The sequence below is a fragment of the Myotis nattereri genome, assembly GCF_964212035.1.
Source record: "Myotis nattereri genome assembly, chromosome: 3".
Classification (NCBI taxonomy): Eukaryota; Metazoa; Chordata; class Mammalia; order Chiroptera; family Vespertilionidae; genus Myotis; species Myotis nattereri.
In genome coordinates this window covers 198,207,347-198,225,398 of record NC_138077.1, presented here as the reverse complement: position 1 = coordinate 198,225,398, position 18,052 = coordinate 198,207,347, and the positions used below count along the sequence as shown (strand labels likewise).

The 18,052-nt window shown below is 42.2% G+C and overlaps 1 protein-coding gene across 1 annotated transcript in view; it reads right to left on the bottom strand.

Annotated features, from left to right (window-relative positions):
• Positions 1-14,239, bottom strand: part of SRSF4 (serine and arginine rich splicing factor 4) — a 31,288-nt gene extending 17,049 nt beyond the window's left edge. Inside the window, exon 1 of the mRNA XM_081087829.1 lies at positions 13,954-14,239. Coding sequence (XP_080943955.1) covers positions 13,954-14,060 — 107 coding nt within the window. The 5' untranslated portion in view covers positions 14,061-14,239. The remainder of the gene's footprint in view (positions 1-13,953) is intronic.
• Positions 14,240-18,052: the final 3,813 nt, after the last annotated feature.

Here is an 18,052-nt window from a genome sequence, read left to right as displayed (position 1 = left end):
AATAATTTTATTTCTCTTGGTCTAATTTATCTATGAAAAGAGGTAGCTGCACTACATATGTCTAAGGTTTCTTCTAACATCAGAAGTATGACAGGTAAAAGTTAGTCCTCCTCTGGCTTAATGATGGAATGATGGGATAATTTAAGCCAATATGGTAGGCACCAGAGGTATACAAGAGTGACAGATGGACAGGGATAAATTTAATTTCACCCTCTAAAATACCTTTTAAAACTACTCTATGGGTCCCAATTTTAATTTTATTTAAATACTTTAACTGTCTCTGAAATTTTAGTGCCTACTAGAAAGAACTCTTTTTAAATCCACCTTAATATCCCTTTGAACTTTGCATAACATAACATGAAATTAATCTCTGCTCCCCAAAGTACTCTCCTTTTGATACCTTTGTCAGAGTGATATTACACACATGTGTACATGTCTCTCGTGTGACCTGAGAATAAGCCTCACAAGAACACAGCCCAACATTTCTGAATTCTAGCTATAGACACCCTTCCTCTTCTGCTCTATTAAAAACTAAGACCATCTTTCAATAATTCTAGTATGAGAATAAAGAAGTTGAAGGAGTTCTGGAGACTGAATCTAAGACAAATTTAAAAATCCCTCTATGGCAGGGATTGGTAAAAACAAAAAGCCCCCAATATTCCTCCTCCTGCTGGACTCCCACATGTCACATCTCTCAACCTTTCTCCCCTATGCCTATGTAAAGAGCAAACAGCATGGCCTAATTATTAAACATACTCTAGTTAACAATTAAAAGAAAAACCTACTTTCTTCAACATTTCTCTGCAATTGCCTTTTCCCAAACTCTTTTTCTCGGGCTCATGTTTTATCCTGACAAATGGAGAAAAAAATGAAGGGAGGGAAGTTCCTGTTACTTTCTCCCTAAAAAAAGTGGACACCATGATGCTTAGCAAGTATAGACAGGTATCTGGAAACCACAAACAAATGGCACACTGAATGATGTGGGCTGCTCTAAACTTTAGCCCATTCTTCTAATTAACAATGCTATGGTCTTCCTCATTCAACACCTAATGTACTGCTCAGGCTATCCGTCAGAACGTTGAAATGCTAGAACTGAAATGACATGTTTATCAAACTAAAGTACTCCAAGACTTCAGTTTTAGAAGAATTCACTGAAGAATTATCATCTGAGCTTGTGTTATTACTAAATAGGTTTTCTGTGATCTTAGTAACCTATACCAATGGTCCCCAAATACCATTCTGCATGTTCCACCGAAGAGAATGTGGAGTTGATCTCACCCCTTTTGGAACAGCTTAGGGTCACCTCTGTCTTCCAAACATCATCTCTGAAGAGGGAGACTGGAGAAAAGTCCCATCTGAAAAATTATGAGCATGACTCGCTCTGGAGATAGGCTGATCAGTGGCTAACTGGTCAGGGACTAAGGGGGGATGCTTGATACCAGCTGACAGGGAGTGGATATAGGGAACAAGGGAAAGCAAGCCTCCATGCGTGTGCCTGAGATCACCCACCAACACTGCTCACACCAAGGGGCATGCCTTGGATGTTCTCGCTATAAGAAAAATTTGCCCCTTTTCACAGTGGATCTCTGCTCACCTTTGTCCTAAAACTGTGCCACATGCTTTTCTCTGTATGTGGACATGACAGTCCTCAGCCAACCATCAGCAGGATGTGTTTTGTTTTCCCAATGTGGTGAGCCATTCCCACATTCACTCATTTTCCTTGTAAGAACCGAACCTCTCCATGGCTGGTCAGGATTAGGGATGGTGCTGTAGCCAAGGAAAAATTTTCATCTGTTGAAGTTAACCCACGGGTTGCCTTGAACCCTTAAACTAGGGTCAATAGCACTGTACATTAAGGGCAGAGCCCTTAAATCTACCCTGAAAGAAATGGCATTTAGTGAACAGGAATTAAATAGCTTTCTTTAAAAGCATTCAGTGTTGGACCTATGCTTCAGCCAACTTGGTGTTTGAGATGAAAAACGTTAGGACACACTGATAAGAGAGTGATAATAATTTAAAAAAACATAGTAATTCTTGCTGCCTGCTTGGAAAACTGCAGAGATACTTCTGCAACCAACTCTCTAGTGTTCAGGTGAGGCCAACTTGGACAAAAGTTTGTGAGTGAGAACTATAACATCTCCAGATCCCAAAGGTCTGCTGCATTCCAGGGAAGCAGTGGTCAGGTCCTCAAAGTAAAACCAGTGTCACATTCACTTCTTTGGGTCACCGATTATGGTTGCAATTTGACTTTCCCGGTAAGAGGTTTCGTTATAACCCACAACTAGGAGCTGCTACTACATGAAATAGGTTCCTGAGATTTTTTTCCTAATTTGAGACAGGAAGGAGGCTTCTCTGGGCATTCTGGCCTTCCTTTCTTTAGTCTCAGAGGAGGGAGGGCCATCAAGGCCACCCGGAGAAGGTGGATGACTTACCCGTGCTCACTGAGTGGCAGAGCTGGGGTGCGACTTCAGGGCTCACCAATACCCAGTCTGGGGCTCTTTTCACGTCGGCAAACTGGCAGTTCCTGCACACCAAGAGCTCTCTGATTAGAGCTAGTGTGGATTCCTGGTCTGCAAACGTTGGCCACAGCTCAGTCTGCACTTGATTTTTCCCCACCTTCAAAGAAGAAAACCTACCTCATGATTTCTCTTCTGGATCCCTGACCATCAAATTCACTCCCCAAACCTTATAATCTACCTTTGACTATTCCTCTCTGGTTGCCCATTAAGTCTATTGTCTAGTTCTACAATTTTCTCACTCTGTTGGGCCCTCAGGACTCTTCCTGTTTGATCAACTTACTTAATTCTAAGATATGGCTATTTTTTCTTAGTCAACTTGTCTCTTTACACATAGCAGAGAAAGTCAGCTACTTTTATCATTCTTCTGCTCAGAGGTCTATACTGACCCCTAAATATCTGTTTATGCTATTCTCTAAACTTGGAATGCCTTGATTACACAAGGTAAATAATATCAATCTTCTTCTATATACTCTCTGAGTCTCAGAAATTTGCCAGATTCCAAATTTTAGCACTTTCTTTAAAGTTTCAACACGTCTATTCAGTTTTATGTTTCACACAACGTTTTTGCGGCTATTCAAGCCTTGTTCTTTTTTCTTTGTGCTTATCCTCTCATTTGATTATGAGCTCTTTAATAAAAACAGCAAAGCTTAATATTTAGCACACTGTAAATAACTATTCATGTTTCGTTCATTCCTCATATCATAGATGCAGAGTATACTACTACTACGTCTCCCATTTTACGAATGAGAAGACTGAGGCTTGAAGAGGCTAAGCAACTTGCTCATTGTCAAGGAGCTCATAAGTGGTATAGCTAAATATGAACCCAGATCCATCTGACTCTAAAACCCAAGCTCTTAACCACAGGTTACACTGCCTTCATAAAGGCAGATGCTTCTCTCCCATAGTCCTGAGTATAATCTTTTTCATTCAACAAATGCTGCTGCTTGACTTGACAATTGAACTTCAGATCAGCCAGGCTGTATTAAAGTTTTTTGACAGACTAGGGTAAAGGCTCCAGAGGAAAAAAAGAAATTTATCTCAGGGCAGGGTGAAACACCTCTAAGCTTGGGAAATATGACAACCAGGTTACTTTCACTCTTGTCTTTTGGTTCCCATTAGACAGTGTCAGCCATCTGGTCCTTCCGAAAACATGTGTGGGTTCAGAATATAACAGACTAGAAGAATAGAGGAAAAATAAGATTATTCTGTGCCATGCCCATTCTGGAGGTCCCATATCAACTCCCAGAATCTGTCTTTGGTTTTAGGCTCAGCAAAAATTAGACCAGCATAGAGACATTAGAGAGTTGGGCCTAGAGGTGGTAGATGTGAATGGATATTGACAATATTATGTATTTAAGAATGCATTTAGTTTTGTAAGGGATGATAACTGGGACCAAAAAAATCCTATATAATAAAAGGCTGATATGCAAATTGACCAAATGGCAGGAAGACCAGTCGCTATGATGCACACTGACCACCAGGGGGCAGATGCTCAACACAGGAGCTCCCCTTTGGTGGTCAGTGCATTCCTACGGGGGAGCACCACTCAGCCAGAAGCCCTGAGCTGGGCTCACAGCTGGTGAGCACAGCAGTGGTGGCAGGAGCCTCCTCTGTCTCCACGGCAGTCAGACATTCCCTGAGGGCTCCCGGACTGTGAGAGGTTGCAGGCTGGGCTGAGGGACACCCCTCCTCCAGTGCATGAATTTCGTGCACGGGGCCTCTAGTATAAATATAAGCATGAATAATGAGGAAAAATGGACCAGAAATCAAAGAATATTATAAGGTTTACAGATCTCCAACTATACAGGAATTATAATAACCAGAAAATACGTTGCAGATAAGCATGTAAGATCTGATGAATTTCAACTACGATTAACGTGACTACTACAGCCCAAATTCCTTTGTAATAACTTTCACAACTTTGATGCTTATAGTAATCTCACAGATGAAGAAACTAAGACTTAGAGCAGTTAAGTAACTTGCAAGGCTACCCAACACCTGGGATTCTTCAAATCTTGATCTAACACTCGATCACCATGTTCTACTATCTCCTATACACCAAGAGAAAGAAGTGGTTCATACGAGCAAACACAATTTGAGAAACACAAGTTCTAGAACACAGAATATCAGTTTCATCAAATTATGTGCTGGGGGTGACAAATGCCCACATGAATATTAGCATCTTATAAGAAAAATTAAGTGACAAAAAATACCATATCTGGCCCAGCTGGTGTGGCTCAGTTGGTTGAGCATTGATTGACCCACGAACCAGGCAGGAGGTCACGGTTCGATTCCCAGTCAGAGCACATGCCCGGGCTGCGCACTCAATCCACAGTAGGAGGCGTGTAGGAGGCAGCCGATTCATGATTCTCTCTCATCACTGATGGTTTCTATCTTTCTCTCTCCCTCTCGCTGAAATCAACACAAACATATTAAAAAAAATACCAATTTTGCATCTGTTGTGTACTAATACTAGTAAGTTGAAACAATTATTCTCTAGACTACTAGTAGAACCAAATCTATAAATTAATTATTAAAATGTTAACACCAGTCTAGGGAAACAGAGAAAGGTATCAAACCATAAAGGAAATACCAGCCCATTTCTAAAGGATTATTCTAAAGGAATATTCACATATTGGGGTGAGGAAAATAGAATAGAAACAATCACTATCCTAAAAACAACGCAATAAAATACAGTTCCTCCAGCCTGTATTTTATAGTTCCTCCAGAATAGGAGGTAGAGAAATATGTATCAAATTCAAATTTATTTTTACTTTATAACTGTCCTATGCACTTACCTGCTAATTTGTTTCAACTATCCAAAACTTTTAAAAAATTAACTAAGGTTGCCAAGCCATTTCATTTTTACTAGGTGGCAGTTATATTTCTATCCTACAAAATGCAACTAAGCCCAGAAAGCAACAGACCTACAAATAATGTGTAGATAAAATGATCACAACCAGAACCTCCTGTCATAACTATTATTTTGACATTTTAAGTCAACATGGCTGCTTTCCTTAAATGGGGGTGGGGAGATTTAAAGAGGGGAGGCATACACAATCACACTTGTGTCTATTTCCATTTTCAGACACTTTTCAACATTAAGTGTAAGTGAAATTAGAAGGTCTACAAGAAAAGGGGGTTAACTACTCCCTGCTGACACACTTAAGTTCATGAAAACTCAATCACAATTATAAACAATCAAAAAAACCTCAAGAGATGAAAGTCATATAACCAACTTAATATAAAGCTCTTGGGACATAAGATAGAATTACTGTTAACAAAAAAAAGAAAAAAAAAAGAATTACTGTTACTTGTACGTAATGAAATATAAAGTTTTACATTCAACAGACAGCACAACCTGATTCCACACCAAAGATACAAAGAAAACCAGTTCCTACTTCTAAAGACACTATGAGTGGGGCGACAGGTGTTAAAGCCTCTTATAATAGGTTACGCCTCTGGGACCATCTTGGCTGTTCTCATGTCCCTCAACTGCCCCAACCCCTGGGCTAAGGTCAGTTGCTTTTGCATTTTTATTTTTGGTTAAAGATGACACTCCCTATGTTATTTCTTGGGGGTGCCCTTTCCCTGAAAATGGCCATTTAATAAAATTATTTTAACATTAATGGGTAGCTTTATTTTATCCACATGAAATAACATTTCTCTATATCAGTGCTTCTAGTCTGTGTTCCTGATTCCCTTGCCTGAGATTCCTGCTTGATTCATTCCTGAACATTGAACTCAAACTCCCTCCTTTCAGTCTCTGCCCTTTTCTAGGTCTTGGAGGTCTTTGCCCCCATCCTCCAATTCTGGCATTCAGGGCTAAAGATATGGTTGGGGTACTCAGATGAGGGGTAACAAGTATCCTTAAAGTGCTTCAGGTATCGTCATTTGCAGTTCAGAGACCTCTAGACCAGCAGTTCTCAACCTGTGGGTTGCAACCCCTTTGGTGGTCGAAGGACCCTTTCACAGGGGTCGCCTAAGACCATCCTGCATATCAGATATTTACATGACGATTCATAACAGTAGCAACATTACAGTTATGAAGTAGCAACTAAAATAATTTTATGGTTGGGTCACAACATGAGGAACTGTATTTAAAGGGCCAGAAGGTTGAGAACCACCGCCCCTAGACTTACATCTCAATACAAAGAAAAAGGTCATGGAGGGTATTTCCTCAAATAAGGGCACGTACATTCTGATCCCTCCCCTTCAGGATACTCCAAGACAGACAGCCCTAGCAATGCTAACAGGACAGAGGTCATTTATAGCATTTACTCGCACAAATCCTACCCAGGTCAGCCATAACAATACTGATACTACTGTATAGTTCAGGGGTGGGCAAACTTTTTGACTCGAGGGCCACAATGGGTTCTTAAACTGGACCGGAGGGCCGGAACAAAAGCATGGATGGAATGTTTGTGTGAACTAATATAAATTCAAAGTAAACATCATTACATAAAAGGATACGGTCTTTTTTTTCAATAGTTTTATTCATTTCAAACGGGCTGGCCCGCGGGCCATAGTTTGCCCACGGCTGGTATAGTTCTTCAAAGAGTAGCCTGAGGTGGAGAATCACTAGCAAGAGTCTATCCAGGGCCAATGTCATAAAAAGTACCACCTGTCATATTTTTGGCAGTTACTTGTCAGCTTGTTGGAAGCCTCTGCCAAGAGACCAAAGACTGAACAAGTTGTGGAACCTGAACCACCTTCTCACCCTTGGAGACAAGTCCCAAAAGGACAGGACAGAAGCATCTGGAAAGAAAGTGAAGCTTTGACTGACACTTCCATGCTATATGTAGTATGATGAATAGGGAAGATCTTCAGTTTCCAGAATTGTCCATAACTCATTCTGTAAGCATGGGCCAGTCACTTAATCTCCCCATGCCTCAGTCTCCCCAACAGTACAAACTAGAGACATCACTTGTTTGTAAAGTGCTTTGATATAATCAGTTGAAAAAAAGAAATAATACAAATGTACAGTTAATATATTCTAGTTTTAAAATTCTAGTGTTAGCTTACAGATTTCTTAATACCACATCTAATAGTATTCTGTCAGATGCTTGGAGTACCTTTCATCTAAGGAGCTCAAAGTATAATTTTCTGTTTAGGTTATTTGGAAGCACCCAAAAATACTGGTAAGCCAAAGCATATTTTATCTAGTTTACATCCTGTGCCTATCTTTTAAGAAGAGACAAATACTTCACATGGCCCTTTTATTCACATGTTACCTCAATGAGGAAGGAAGGAACAAGATATTAAACGGAGGAATAGGGGTTTAAAAAATGACTCGGCCAAATAAAGACAATGTTCATTCAGATAACAAACTGGGGACCCAGGACCCAGGAGTGGAAGTGTTGAGCCAGGTAATTTATGCTAGTAACACATTTGGTCAAAATTGCAGTATGGTATTGTCTCCTGGCAGTGATTTATCAAGATGACAAATTTAAAAAATTACCCATGTCTTTGGAAAAATAAAGTAACATACTTATTTTTTTTTTTGGAGGTAGGATGACTTCAACAAGAGTTTAGCACAAACATAACTTGGTCACATTTGTATTGGTCACACTACTAATAAAACCATAGACTGCTATTTAATCCATAGTCCTATTTTTCATTATGTCTTATTTGGTCTAGAAAAAGTTCTTGGTTAAAACACACAAGACCCTTTCACCTGTTTAATCAGCCAAGATTTTAAACGACATGGATGCCAGGATGAAGTTATTTGGCTGTATGCAACAACAGCCTGGAAAATGTTTATTCTTACTGTGACACATGAACTTTACGTCATAGAATCTGTCCTAAGGAATGACAAAAATGCAAACTTTTATGCACATGATATCCACCACAGGGTTATTTTTAACAGCAAGAATTTAGAGACAACCTTGGAGTAATGGCTGGGTAAATCATGACACAGCCATACAATGGGTTTTATGCAGTCATTAAATAGATGTGCATGAGAAAGATTTTAATGTAATAGAAAAAATATGAGATAAGTAAAAAAAGTGGGACATAAAATTGCACACAAGACCATGCCTATGTTAAAAGAATTTTTAATATTTTTTTTTTCTTTGTGCTTTTGGTTTTGTTTAAATTATCCACCACAAACCTACATTTTATTTTCTAATCAGTCAAAAGTTTTTATAATCAGAAATAAATATGTGGTATTTTGAAGTGTTAACTTTATGCATAAACAGTTGTTCAAATACTCCTTTAAATGAATCTATATGTTAAATCTTAGATAATCATAAAGTTAATCCAGAACCAAACTCCTTACTTTTCTTAGAGATCCAAAGCCTGGGACTGTGTGGGTTCAAATGTGACATTCTGAGGGCAGAACTGCCCAAGAACAAAGAAGTGGCGGGGTCTTTAAAGGGAGAGTGTTTTTCTTTTGTCATTCCTGTCACCCATTAATTGTATCGTTACCATAAAAAATAAAATTTATCTGCTTTTTGGTGATGGATAAAGGCAATCTCTCATATGATTAATAAACTAACAGGTTCAATTAATCTGAAACCAATTCTTGGAACACTAAACTAATTATATTTCCTTTATCACCCTTTTAAAAGAAGAGAAAACACAAGCTCCCATCAAATCTGTCAAAAGAAAAAATCCTTGCCCTAGCCCAGTGGTTCTCAACCTTGGCTGCACATTAGAATCACCTGGGAATTTTTTTAAAATCCTGATTTCTGGGCCTCATTCTCTGGAAATTCTGTTTCTTAGTTATGGGGTGGGGCCACAACATTAGTAACAAAGAAACAGAATTTCTGGAGGATGAGGCCCAGAAATCAGGATTTGAAATAGATTCCCAGGTGATTCTAATGTGCAGCCAAGGTTGAGAACCACTGCCCTAGCCAGTTTGGCTCAGTGGATAGAGCGTCAGCCTGTGAACTGAAGGATCCTGGGTTCGATTCAGGTCAAGGGCACATGCCTGGGTTGTGGGCTCGATCCCCAGAAGGAGTGTGCAGGAGGCAGCCAATCAATGATTCTCTCTCCGCATTGATGTTTCTTTTTTTTTTAAATATATTTTATTGATTTTTTACAGTGAGGAAGGGAGAGAGATAGAGAGTTAGAAACATCGATGAGAGAGAAACATCGATCAGCTGCCTCCTGCACATCCCCCACTGGGGAAGTGCCTGCAACCCAGGTACATGCCCTTGACCGGAATCGAACCTGGGACCCTTCAGTCCGCAGGCCGACGCTCTATCCGCTGAGCCAAACCGGCTTTGGCCGCATTGATGTTTCTATCTCTCCCTTGCTCTTCCTCTCTGAAATCAGTAAAAATATATTAAAAAAAAAAAAAAAAAAGATAAAATCCTTCCTTGTGTAGGTCCTGGAGTTGGTGGAGATTCATTTTAGTATCTGAAGCCTAACAATACCCACAGTGATCAGAGACAACAGAATAAAGACTCAACTCATTGAAAAAGTCTGAACAGATTTAAAAAATTAAATAAGGTACCTTCTACTTGGAGGAATTTTTAAGAAGGGTGAAAACAATGCCGAAACCGGTTTGGCTCAGTGGATAGAGCGTCGGCCTGCGGACTGAAGGGTCCCAGGTTCGATTCCGGTCGGGGGCATGTACCTGGGTTGCGGGCATAACCCCAGTAGGAGATGTGCAGGAGGCAGCTGATCGATGTTTCTCTCTCATCGATGTTTCTAATTCTCTATCTCTCTCCCTTCCTCTCTGTAAAATCAATAAAATATATTTTTTTTTTAAAAAAAAAGAAGGGTGAAAACAAAAACTTTCTGGTAATATTTAGCTATTGTGAAAACCCAATTAAACAGACCAGGACATCTCCTAAAAATTTTGGCTACTTACAATTTCACTGTAATATGAAACACAGGTTCTGAATTTATAGCCAAGCTTCCCTGGAGAGTTTTATTATTATTATTATTTTTTTTTATTCCCCATTCCCCCCTCCCCCCCGGAGAGTTTTAATTCATGCCTTTAACAAACTTAGACAAACAAACAACAAGACAAAAACAACCACTTCAATGATTTGGGGGTTTACCGGTCCAACTACTAAGCAAGTAAAATAATTTCAGAATGTGATAAATTGTACTCATTAACTAAAATATGGAAAAATTAAGATATAAGGATCTAGGATTAAAACCACAAGATTTTGTGGCAATAGAAACTACTGTATCAAAAATACTTTACATGGAGACAGTGATTTTATTATTAATAAAAAAGCCCACAAGACTCACAAATAATCAAGGACAGCGAAAGTTACCATGGAGTTGAAAGGCTATAAACAGGTGCTGCTAATACTGTTGCTTCCTTGGCTCCCAGGGTGACTACTGCTGGAGTTAGTGTGGCAGGTATGAATGTAGGATCCACCTAAGGAGATCTGGAGTGGTCTCTATTGGTCCTGGGGAGATCTACATCATGTTTGTGGTCCTAACCTGAACCATCCTCCTAGGAGTTCTCTAAAACAAAGGCAATCTAGATTAAGGTGGCCTGGTACAATGAACTACTGCACACATACTCTTCTCCAGATCCCCAGAGTGCCCATAAAAGCCTCTCCTGGACACTAAAATCTCACATGGACAGTTCATTTGATTCCTCATTTAGTCAACTTTCTATTATAGCAGTACTTTATGCCTGTGTAATTAATTCTGAACTGTACCCTCAACCATTCAGCTTCTTATACATATCTTAACTTGATATATCTGTTAACTGATATATCTATCTCCCTTCTACAAATCTGAACTCTTCAGAAATTCTTAAAAACACTATTCGCCCAACATCTGCTTTTGAGTTTCAATTACTAATAATCACAATCCAGATATATTCAGGAATACTTCTCAGGGAGATAGATCTACTATCCTTCTTAGTTTCCAGGACTATAAGGTTATACATGTTACTACATTATGCCATCTTTTCCTTTTGTACCCACTTCTTCCATTCAGACTCCTCTGCACTTTTGCCATCTTGTCCAAATAATTCTTGCTTAAAATACATCTATGCCATTGGCCCTCAGTTCAGTCATTTTCCTCTGTAATGACTCCTGAATGCTGCAAGAAGGTGTACTTGCTTGATGATGGTCACACCAGTCTTCAAATCCCTGAAACGACTTCCTATTCCTCATTTCAACCTTCACTTTCAATTACAGATTTCATGCACATCATAGTTTCCCCAAAGAGATCTAGATATTTAGGGTTCTGGAAGGATCTGCCCTTCCTCTTATCCCAACATTTCCAGGATTGCTCAATTTTCCCCTCCAGAGCCTTTGAATTACTAATCCATAATTTTGAATTTTTTTGTATAAAGTCTTATAGTTGTTTCTGTTGTGAAATTTCTAGATCCTTCATGGGATTCAATCCAAACTAGATTGTTTATTACTTCTCAAAATTACTCCTTATTGGACCACCTCCTCACTATCTGTTATGACATACACTATTCCCAGACATTTCTCTTTCTCCATTTCAAACTCTGGTCAATCCGTTCTTTAAAGCACAGTTCAAACAATCATTCCAAGTTTTACATGTCTGAGTTTAAAGTGAGAGCAAACATTTCTTAACTCAAAGTATACATTTTATAACCATGAACACTTTATTTAATAATAGAATTCTTTTCTGCCGCCTCCACAATTCATTTAGCACAGTAGCAGGCATCCTGTTGGTGGGTTATCAACATATTTGTTCAATTAACCAGTTTTCCCATTAATATCAACATTATGACCTGCTCTCTGTCACTTGAATAACCTTAAAGAGACCTCACCAAACATGCTTCAAACTAAGGTGTCTCCTAACGACCACAGTCAAATCCCTGCGATTACAGCTACCATCTATAGCTATGAGCCAAATGCTTTACAATTATTATCTCTACTCTTCCTGAATGAGGAAACTTAGAATTTGCGAAGTAACTTGCCCACAGATAGTAAGTGGTGAAGCTAAGATTTGACCAAGGTTCTGTCTAGTTTCAAAACCCATGCTTTTCCATAAAATTCAGTTATTCTGTCAACTCATTTGGGTTCTGAAGAAAACTTGGAATTTTAACTTGAACTCTCAGGTATATATGTATCACAATAACAATCTCCCCCCCGCCCCCCCCCACACACACTTTATCTAGTAAATTTCTTAAGATCCGAAAGCTCTGTTGTACAAAATGAGTACTCTTCTAAGTCCTTTACGCTAAAAGAAGTCATATTCATACTAAACAATTTTTTTTTCATACTAAACAATTTATTGAAGACATTTCCTTCGTAAGGAAGTGATTCTTCCTAATGATCAATTTGAAATGACTTTAAAACCCAGCCAACAAATTGAGTATATGGTAGCTACCAATTTTCTCAAATATGCACCTTATATTTAGGTATCTTCCATAACTGCTCAAGTGTCAGCAGCTAGTATTATACTGGGGAGTAAACTGTAGCCACATCAGACCTGTTGCAAAGTAGGTCTTAAAAAAAAAAAAGTCAAGAGTGCCTCTTAACACCAAGGTTCAGGATTGTAAAATGTTCCCCTTACTCCTTTTAACCTCTATACCCATTCCTACCTACATTTCCTGGTCCTGATAGTTTTTCCTGTTGAGCACATTCTCCAGACCTGACTCCTCAGCTGTTTTCCCTGAAACGCGCGGCCCCTGCGGGCACTGCTCTGCCAAAACAGATCAGAAATGCGAGCAACAGACCACACACCCGGGGAGCAGTCCGCTGTGGCCTCCGTCTACGAGAGCCACTCGACGCACAGACGGGCCGGGTGGCCACTGTTCTCCCACAAATCCTACCACGACAAGGCAATTTTCCGGCAAGCTGGAGAACAGAAACCACCGCCTGGGAACCGCACGGAGTCTTAAAGGTGAGGAGCGAAGACGTCACTTTACCCACGCGGAGGGGACGGCGAGGGCTTTCAGCACCGCAGGGCGATACTTTCGAAACTGTCACTAGACTCCTCAAACCGGAATCTCCCGCCCAAAAAAAGTGTGGCACATGCTGTCTAAACAAGGCCTCCCTCGAGCGCCTCGCGCCGGCAAAGATGCGCCGTGGCCGTGTGATTCATTGGAAGGGAAGAGGGGAAAAGGGGCAGGAAATCCTATTCCAGCAGCTCTCAGAGCGGGAAAGGCCGGTCTCCGGCCGGAGAACAGCCGGGCCCCGGGCCCAGCGCCTGGGAAGGAAAAACCCAGGCCTCCTCGGCGCCCTGAAGCTGTGCCCTCCCGCCTGGAGCCCCAACCTCACTCGGGTTTTCCTTCTCCCCGTCCCACTCGTAGCCTCACCACTGCTCCCATTTCCCTCCACCACCCCCACCCGCGCAGGCGCAGTGGGAACCCGGGCCTACCCGCGCCCCCGAGGCGCCGCGACTATGGCGGAGCCGGAGCAGGCCGGCAGCAGCCTCGCTCCGGGCTGGCGTCCCTCTTCCGTCCCCGCGGCTTCCCCCCACAGCCGGGGCCCTGTCCCCACCCGGCGGCCCCATCTTGCGCCCTCCTCACCCGTTCTTCAGATCCACCTCCAGAATCTTCCCGTAGCCCTTAAAGAAGCGCTCCACATCGCGCTCCCGGGCCTGGTAGCTCAGGCGGCCAATGTACACCCGCGGCATCCCGGCAACGGCGGCAGCTTGGCCCGGCCCCAGCCCCCTTAGGCGGCGGCCGGCGGAACGAGACCGCGGCGACGGCGGCAGCGGCGACGGCGGCAACGGGCGGGCGGCGAGACCGACGCAGCCGAACCCGAGCGACGTACGCGAGCACGCACTTCACGGGCGCGCGCTTCCCGTCTCCTGCGGGGAGGGGTGGGTAACGGGAGGGAACGCGCGTTCGCTTCCCGCCCAGCCGCGGTGAGGGCGGGGCTTGCCAGGGGTCGCGCAGGCGTGGGGCGGGGCCAGGTGATGGACAGGCGGCACAGGCGGTGCGGGGGCCCCTCGCCCCTCCGCCCGGGACGTCTTCTCGCGAGCTCGCCGTCGCGAGGCCTGCGGCCGCCGCTGGCTTTGCCCCTCTCGGCGGAAGTGCCCGCGCTTCCTCACCCGCCCGCCAGGCCTTCAGGCTTTTGTCGTTTGAACCGGGAGTGGTTTCCAGTGTAGAGCAGGAGCTTTGGCATTAAAGCCGGCTTGTGTCTGTGACTTTGGGCTCCCTGTGGCGCCACCTCTCCGAGCCTCGTTTGTCTTCTCTGTAAAGGGGGATAGAAATTCCTACCTTCCCAGTTGTCTTGAGGATGATTACGTAACGCACTTTGCACTGCTCCCAGCACTTAACACGTGCCCAGTAAATAATACCAATATGGTTTTAAAAATAGGACCGTTTGCTTCAATAGGAGCCGTGTGGGGAGTGGAGAAGGCTGGCGCTTGGGAGCGAGATTAGGCTTGACATTGACTAGACGACCTGGCCAATTTAACCTACTTTCTAACTTGAAAAATTAGAAGAACTTACCCCATCTCAATGGAATACCGGCATAACTAAACGGGGTGGTGTATGTGGAAGAGCTTGGAACAGAATCTGGAACGTGGTAGGAGCTCAAATATTAGTTCCCTTTTCACTAACCCAGTTTACCTAGAACCACAAGTTTTTCCCTCCTGTTTGTATTTTTTAAAAAAAATATATTTTATTGATTTTTTACAGAGAGGAAGGGGGAGGGATAGAGAGTTAGAAACATTAATGAGAGAGAAACATCGTTCAGCTGCCTCCTGCACACCTCCACTGGGGATGTGCCCGCAACCAGGGCACATGCCCTTGACCGGAACCCGGGACCCTTCGGTCCGCAGGCCGACGCTCTATCCACTGAGCCAAACCGGTTAGAGCATGTATTTGTTTTTTAAATTATATTTTGCAACTGTAATTCATGAACTTTTTCAAGCGATATACAGTGAAAAGTCTTCCCCTCTCTCCTCTGGTTGCCGAATTTCCCTCTCCAGAGATAATGAAGATGGTCCGTTTCTTAAATGTAAGTTGGGGGTATTTTGCACATAAAGCAAATGGTAGTGTAGTGTATTGTACACACAATTCTGCGCTTCATCTGTTTTGAAAATCACTCCGTAAGAGTACAAAAGGAGCTTCTCCAGACTATTTTTATGGCTCCTAGTGTTTGTACACAGTCATTCATTCATCAGTGCCCTAGTTAAGGGCGTTGAGATAACATTTTGTAATGACTGTTGCAGAGTAACTTGGCATATACATATATGTAGAATCTATTCCTAGAAGTATTCAAAGGGTGTGAGCAAAAGTAGCTTTGATAACTATTGCTCAATTCTCCATCTCCTTATCAACACTGTTATCAAACTTTATGATCTTTGTCAATCTGATAGCTGAAAAATGGTAGCTTGGGTAGTGTAAATTGAAATCTTATTTTGAATGGAGTGAGCCTTATTTCATGTTTTAGAGACACACCTATTTCATGTCTTAGAGACACATATTTTACTTTCTGTATCTTTTGACCATTTTTCTTATTTTTTCATAGGAGCTCACAATATAATAGGGAAATCAGCTCTTTGTCAAATGAGTTGCAAATATTTTTTCCCTAGTCTGTTGACTTTTTTTGCCTAGTTTTTTTTTGTGTTTTTTTTGTTTTTGTTTTTTTTTTGCCATGCAAAAACATTTTGGGATCAAACTTATCCATTTCTTATTTACCTTTGATTCTGGATTTTGTGTTGTAGTTTGAAAAGTTTGAAAGGCCTTCCTCACTCTGGTTTTTTTTTTTTTTTAATTTTTTAACTGCCCTCCATGGTTTATTCTGTTACTTTGAGGGCTTATTTTTGTATTGCAATCTTTGATCCATTTGGAGTTTAGTAAAGTGTGAGGAGCATATTAAGAACTAGCACTAACCTTGGTTGTCACATAATCTGCTCCGCCTATTGTACAGATGGGAAGCAGCCCCACAGGGGAAAGGCGTCTCCAAAGTCTGTTCTCCTCCGGAGTTCCCCAGTTCCGAGAGTGGCTCCTCTAACCAGCAAAGTGCCAGAGTTCAACCTTCAAACACTACATTCTGTCTGTCCTTTTGATTTTTCCTTCTACATATTCACACATCTACTCATGTCTCTCTGCCCCCATTCAGTAAGCTAGTTCACACACCACGGCTTTTAAGCATGCTGCGCCCTCTGTCTGGAATATGGCTGGCTCCTTATTCAGGTCTCAGGCTTTCCTTGCCCACCTTATCCCAAGGCAAGTCTCCCCCGCTCACACACACTAGGATATCACTCCCCCCCTCCCCCCAGCACTTATCACACTCTAATTACCTTATTTATTCGCTTCTTCACTTTCTCCTCCACTAGGATATAAGCTCTGCCAGGCTGGTGTGGCTTATTGGTTCAGTGTTGACTAGCAAAGTGCCAGAGTTTGATTCTTGGTCAGGGCACATGCCTGGGTTGCAGGCTCAATCCCCAGTATGGGTATGCAGGAGGCAGTCGGTCAATGGTTCTCTCATCGTTGTTGTTTCTCTCTCTCTCCCTCTCCGAAATCAATATACATATAGTAAAAAATACGTAAAAGATTGTAAGTTCCTTGGTTTCAGGGGCCATGTTTTGTCTCCTGCTTTATCCCCAGCACCTACAACAGGGCTTTTTCACATAATGGGTGTTCAGAATGAATACTTACTAAATGGATAAATAGAGTGATAGCCTAGTGCAGTGATGGCGAACCTATGACACACGTGTCAGAGGTGACATGCAAACTCATTTTTGTGGTTGATTTTTCTTTGTTAAATGGCATTTAAATATATAAAATAAATATCAAAAATGTAAGTCTTTGTTTTACTATGGTTGCAAATATCAAAAAATTTCTATATGTGACACGGCACCAGAGTTAAGTTAGGGTTTTTCAAAATGCTGACACGCCGAGCTCTAAAGGTTCGCCATCACTGGCCTAGTGTGTGTGTGTGTGTGTGTGTGTGTGTGTGTGTGTGTGTGTACTTCTGTACTTGGGATAAGGTGGGCAAGGAAAATCTGAGGCCTGAATAAGGAGCCAGGCCATATTCCAGACAGAGGGTGTGGCATGCTTAAAAGCCTTGGTGTGTGAACCAGCTTAGTAAGTGTAAGTGGAGAGACCTGAATAGATTCATGAATGATCGGGACCAGTGGTCACCAACCTTTCGGACTACCAGTGGTCCGTGGGCCACCCGTTGGCGACAGCTGCTCCAAAGGTTTCCTTAAACTAGTGCCCGCCAACCTTTCGGACCTCATGGACCACCAGTGCCCGGATTCTGGACTACTTCAATGGCCTCCTGATTCTCCTCCCCACACCCCCACACCTCCCCATGAGGCAAAGACTCAAGAGAAATTTGAACTCTACTGATTGAAATGTTAATTATCATTAAACAAAATCAAGGAATCCTGAGAAAAGAGGGAGCTCAAGGCCAACTGTGAGGCCAAAAGAGTTGGTACTGACTGGTATGATGACCAGTGCCAGGTGACCGGGTGTCCGCTGTCCGCTGTGACCTTGAGCAACACACCTCACCTCTCTCAGCATCCTCTTCTGTAAGGTGGTGACATTAAAGCCTCAATGATAGAGGGAAGTTGTGAAAACCAAACGAAGAAGCACTTCAACTTGCTTGTACACTGCAGAGGGTTAGGCACATAGGGAAACCTTTCTTCCCTTTCAGGGGGTGCCA